Source organism: Nanorana parkeri, unplaced genomic scaffold (assembly GCF_000935625.1).
Source record: "Nanorana parkeri isolate BGI_ZX_2015 unplaced genomic scaffold, ASM93562v1 scaffold153, whole genome shotgun sequence".
Lineage (NCBI taxonomy): Eukaryota > Metazoa > Chordata > Amphibia > Anura > Dicroglossidae > Nanorana > Nanorana parkeri.
This window is the reverse complement of record NW_017306421.1, coordinates 558,733-564,201: the sequence shown is the minus strand read 5'-3', so window position 1 is coordinate 564,201 and position 5,469 is coordinate 558,733. Positions and strand designations below refer to the sequence as shown.

At 43.9% G+C, this 5,469-nt stretch overlaps 1 protein-coding gene across 1 annotated transcript; it reads left to right on the top strand.

Annotated features, from left to right (window-relative positions):
• Window positions 1-676: 676 nt before the first annotated feature.
• On the top strand, window positions 677-4,540 carry SAC3D1 (SAC3 domain containing 1). The gene is made up of 2 exons (XM_018554303.1): window positions 677-1,299; window positions 4,055-4,540. Exons 1-2 carry the CDS (start codon window positions 702-704, stop codon window positions 4,534-4,536), a joined length of 1,080 nt encoding a protein of 359 aa, XP_018409805.1. The 5' UTR covers window positions 677-701; the 3' UTR covers window positions 4,537-4,540.
• Window positions 4,541-5,469: the final 929 nt, after the last annotated feature.

Here is a 5,469-nt window from a genome sequence, read left to right as displayed (position 1 = left end):
GGGGGAGGGGGTGATTCCTAAGGATTAGGACACCTGTCACCAAGACAGGAGAGGTAACTATTCTGTTTTTTCTCTACAGATATGTGCTTGTATCGGGCTAGCTTTACACCTTTGTGTTATGGTGATGCACATGTTACTACAATGCATGCTACATGTGTTAGGGCACGGTGGTGCTATTCATTTTCAATAGCACCTATTTTCTGATGTCTTCTGGCTCCTCATGTGATGCGCTGGGTCCTCCTTTCTCTTCGTTCTTTTTACAGTAGTGGGCAATCTTGGATTATGCAGAGAGCGGTGCCGACAGGAGGACATCAGAGCCATCTTCTGCATTAATACGCTAAGAGTACAGGGAGTCATGGTTGACATCCCTTTAGGGGGTCACCCATGTCAGTTAAAAGTTACTGTACTTTGCCTCAGTGTAGGGCCTGAAAGTATATAAAGATTTCAGAAGCACTTCTGAAATCTTTATATACTTTCAGGCCCTACACTAAGGCAAAGTACAGTAACTTTTAACGGCCAATCAGAATTCATTTTTCTGACTTAAATAAATTTGTCTTTTTTTCTTTTTAGTTATGCAGGAGGATGGCGGTATTATATTTCTTTGTCTCCTTCTTGATAATTCAGATTGAGGTATGTGGTCAGCAGTTTTTGTTTTTATTGTTCCCCCAGATGACTATGAATTGCAGTCCAAAAATACGAATATGTCTCCACCTCCCCCAGTTGGCTTATGCCTCGATATGTGTTCAGAACAAGAGCGCAGAGAACGAGAGCGACATAGACGACTTCATCCCTTAGAAATTCAGAATGGACAATTTGAGAGAAGAAATTTCAGACAGGGGAGCCATCCTTTTGCTGACCCTGGTAGGACTGTTAAAGAGTACAGTCGCCCTGCTGCAGGGAGAGAACTGTCTTCACCAAGAGACCTGCGACCTCCTGCAACTCTTCTCAGAACTGTTGAATACCTGTTAATGGAAGTCTGGGAGCAAGTTAATGAACAAGACCCTAAATCTTTGTCCTTGGCTTACCCTTTTGTGTTTGACCGGCTCCGAGCAGTAAGGCAAGACTTGACAGTCCAGAGGATAAGTGGTACTGAAGGAGCTTCTGTCCTTGAAGGAAGCCTTGGCTTCTTGCTTTGTGCTCCTTACCTGGTGAGGGACCTGCCACTGGAAGATTATTGTGAAACCCTCCATTCAACACAGGTGCGGGAAAGCTTTGCTGAATTGATGGAATGTTACAGCAGAGGTGGAAGATTCCAAAGACAAGCTGAATTTCAAGCTCTTCTTCTTCTTTATGATTTGGGTAAGGATTTCAGATTATCCAAAAGTAATCTTGCTTCACTGACCTTTCAATGTATTGATGGCACCTGTGCTCATAGTAAACTGTCTCTGGAACATACAAGCAGATACTTACAGATCTTGTTTGAATGTGCCCAGGTATCCCCAAAATCAAAAGCACCCTATTTTCTGAGTTGAGAACACCCATCATATTTTTGACCAATAGTGAGTAGCAGGAGGTCAGATCCATACCTTTTTTTTGGGGACACGTCAAGCTTTAGAATTGCACGTGCCCGCGAAATCGCTACAAACTACCACACCCAAAATTAGGCGACGCTTGAAAAGCTTTTACCGCTCATCAGTTTAGCGTTTTTGATGGCCCTAAAATTATTGCTCATGCTCTTATGTTCGCAGTGACATGTAACGTGTGGCACAATCGTCGTTTTCGCATGTAGACGCACCTGACACATTTTTTAAAATGCTATATGACCCTTTTATTTTATGTTTTTTCTTCTTTGTAATTTTCTTTTTCTTCACTTAACTTTATTGCCATCACAAGACTATGTAATAGCCAATATACAGTGACAGGTCCTCTTTATGGAGACGGGTGTTTCTAAGACCCCTAATGTTACCTAGGGACCCCCAGAGAAGCTGATGACGCAGAAATCTGCTTCTCCTCGGCTCCTGTACCTGGGAATGACAGCTAAATGCGGAAGTGATGTAATATACATCACTTCCTGCATTCGGAAGCCCAGCGGGGATTTCAGAGGGAGATCGTGTACTGATCTCCCTCTGATCTCCGTTCACAGAGCCGTTATGCCAGTCCCGGCCCGCACCAGGCACAGCGGAGCTCTGGATCGGCGGAGGAGGGGGGGAGCTGCACACTGCACGCGTAATACAAGCGAACGGGCGTCTCTACAGATGCAGGATCGCTTGTATGTAAACAGCCATCCCTGGTTGTTTACCTTTCAAGCAGATTTCCCGCACGCCGGTTAGCGGGGCGGGAAAGGACATGTGCCCACTCGCATTCAAAAAGCCACCGTTTAATTACAACGGCCAGATAGCAGGTGGTTAAACCTAGGAAGAGCCCCGCGTCCTAGGCCGTCAGCCTGAAATGATTGGACCGGCTGGGTCCCTCGTACAGCTCTGATTTCTGCACAGGCTTTGTACAGCACAATGATGATGTCACTGCTGATTTTACAAAGGTAATAACTGGGCTTGAAAAGGCCTTTAGTACACACAAAGTGAATTTATACTGAGGAATATATTTAAATGAGAGATTTTGGGCCTGCAGTTTAGCTTAAATTTTGACTTGGAGAGAAGTCAGGACCTTTATTCGGTCTGTGCCCAAGAAGCAGATTCCTTCCCAGGCTCAGTGAAACCAAATGAAAGACAACACATTTTCACAACTTCAGCAGCTAGTTCGTGCAGTCTGAAGGACAGGTCCATCCCACTTTGTCCTATTCCCCTAAATCCATTTTACAAGCATTGTTTGTCCAGCCATCTTTACATTTGCTTGGTACATTACAAATGAGATATTCCTCTGCTTCCAGAGTTCTTTTATGTTTATTTGGTAAGAGTTGGAGTAGGAGGCTCAAAAATTACACCAGAGTAAAGAAAACTCTGTGAGGGGAATTTATCAAAACTGGAGCAAACAAAATCTGGAGTAGCTGTGCATGGCAACCAGTCAGCATCCACCATTCATTTTAAAACCTTAACTCGCATGTGTCAAACTCAAGGCCCAGAGGCCGAATCCGGCCCACCAGGCCATTTCCTAGATTTCTACTTTCAGATCTAGGTATTAAGTTATTACTAAAACCAGTGATAATCGAATGCAGAGGCAATTATGATAAAGATTAGATACATTTTATATAGTCTTACAGATACCTTTTGAGGGCAACAGTAATGTTGATGCGGCCCACGATTAAATTGAGTTTGACACCCCTGCTTAACTGAACAAACTGAAGAGAAAAGCGGACTGGTTGCCATGGGCAACTGCTCCAGATTCTTCTGCTCCAGTATTGATAAATTCCCCCCAATATATACTAAGAGTAAAGGAAACCTATGTTTGATCTGAGAACCCCTGCTTGCGATGCAATACAATTCCCAAATGCAGGTTACTTGCACATACAGAAAGCCTGATAAATAAAAATACTAGAACTAAAAATGTCCTCCCGTTAAAAGTACTAAAACAAAAATGCTCAAGCCTGAATACGTCTGCAAAAATGCACAAATAAAAACGCTGAAAAATCACCTGTTGACACACTCCGGTGTGTATGCAGCCTCAATTGCTTCTTGAAGCAGAGCTCTGGGCAAATCAAATCTTAACCCTTGCAGTGGGCCTACCCCCATACTACAAGGCATAAGTGCTTGTTTTGTCTAGGGAGCTAAAATAAAGTTATACTCACCAGAACCATGTTACCAGCTGGCTCCAGCCTGTCTCCTCCTCCACTCCAGCGATGGTTTGTCCCTCTGTGTCCTCACATCCTATACTCTGTATAGGACGTGATGACTCACAGGACCTTAGACGGCTGGAATGGAGGAGGAGCGAGGCTGGAGAGACTGGTCTAAGAGCAAGTGGGATCACTGTTGAGGTGAGTATACCTTGGTTTTAGCTCCCTAGACAAAACAAGCACTTATCCCAGTGTGGGGGTTAGCCCCACTGCAAAGATTAAGATTTGATTTGCCCGGAGTTCTGCTTTAATTGTCCTCAATCTGTACACTTGTTCACAATTGGTATTTATATTTTGATTGTAATATATCTTTCTTGTGTACCACAGGTAATCTGGATGCCATGCACAGGACTTTGCAACTTCCCTGTAGTATTAAAAATTCTCCAGAAGTCTGCTTGGCCCTTGCTATAAATAGGAGCTACCTAGAGAAGAACTGGGTGAGGCTCTTGCGTCTGGTCCGCCAACTTGACTGCCTACAGGCCTGTGCTTTCTACCGCCATCTGCCTGATTGCCGCAGCCAAGCAATACGCACTTACACACATGCGTACAGCAGCCGAAATTGCAGCTTCCCGCTTGGGCATCTTACCTGCCTCCTAGCAGTCGATAGTCCTTTCAAGGTTAGCGATCTGTGCAAGAGGCGGGGACTGGTGGTTACCTCCGGAGAAAGTGAATTTGTCTTATTCCACAAAGCCTCATTTAAAGATGTGGATCTGGAGTGCCCAGGAAGAGAGATTCAACTAGTGGAAATGAAGAAAGATGATGTATCTTGGGCTGAAGTGATGATTGGGCAGGAGATGTGCCCTGTGTGACATTGCAGTATTACAGGGGGAAGTTTCTCATGTAATACCTTGATAAAGGTTAACGTAAAACTAAAGCCAAAACTGTTCTTTTTTTTTTTTTTTAGGGAGGCGTATAACCCGGCAGCTTTTATTTTTGCCATGTGTCCCATTAGGGAGATTTCTCTTCACTTTCTGTCCAATAGCCATAACAGAAAGTGAGAGGCTATCCGTCCAAAGAGAAGGAAATATCTGATGGTCAGAGGGGTCGCCAGAACTAGTGTCCCTGTTGGAAGATTTCCCATCTATTCATCTTTTCATGACAACCCAACATTTGGGATTTTCTTTTACTTTCCCTTTCAGTAATAACGGTTACTAGGACAAATAGAGAAAGTGAATCTCCCTAAAGGGGACACAGACAGTAAAAAAACAAAACCTTACGGGTGTTCTAATCCCTCTCCACTCCATCCAAAATGAAAACTGCCTTCAGTTGCGCTTTAAACCTATATTGGACTTGTGTGGTCTTTAGTTTGGAAAACAAGGTTCTTTGTTTTGATTTTTAATCTGTTTAAAAGCATAAAATGATAATTCCATGAGCAGGACACAGGTTTTACAGGTGACAGAGGTCAGTTTTATTCCATTTGTATAATTAGTGCAAGTGGCCCGCTGTTTTTGTAGTTTAAGGGACTAGATGTCCCTCTGTGAGGAGTTAGGAGGCAAGATACACATCATCATCTGGAAGAGGTTGATCTTTCTTATTTAAAGTGATGTTAAACTCAAGGGGGGGAATTTCTTAACGTGATTGCAACAGTTTTAGCTAGGGATGCACCGATATATCGGCCGCCGAAACATATCGGCCGAAAATGGCACTTTAGGCTAAATGCGACACATCTGTGCTTTCTTTCCTCCCCGCTGGGCACTGCTCTGTGTCCCAGCGGGGAGGAGAGAAAGTGACAGCCGGCTAAG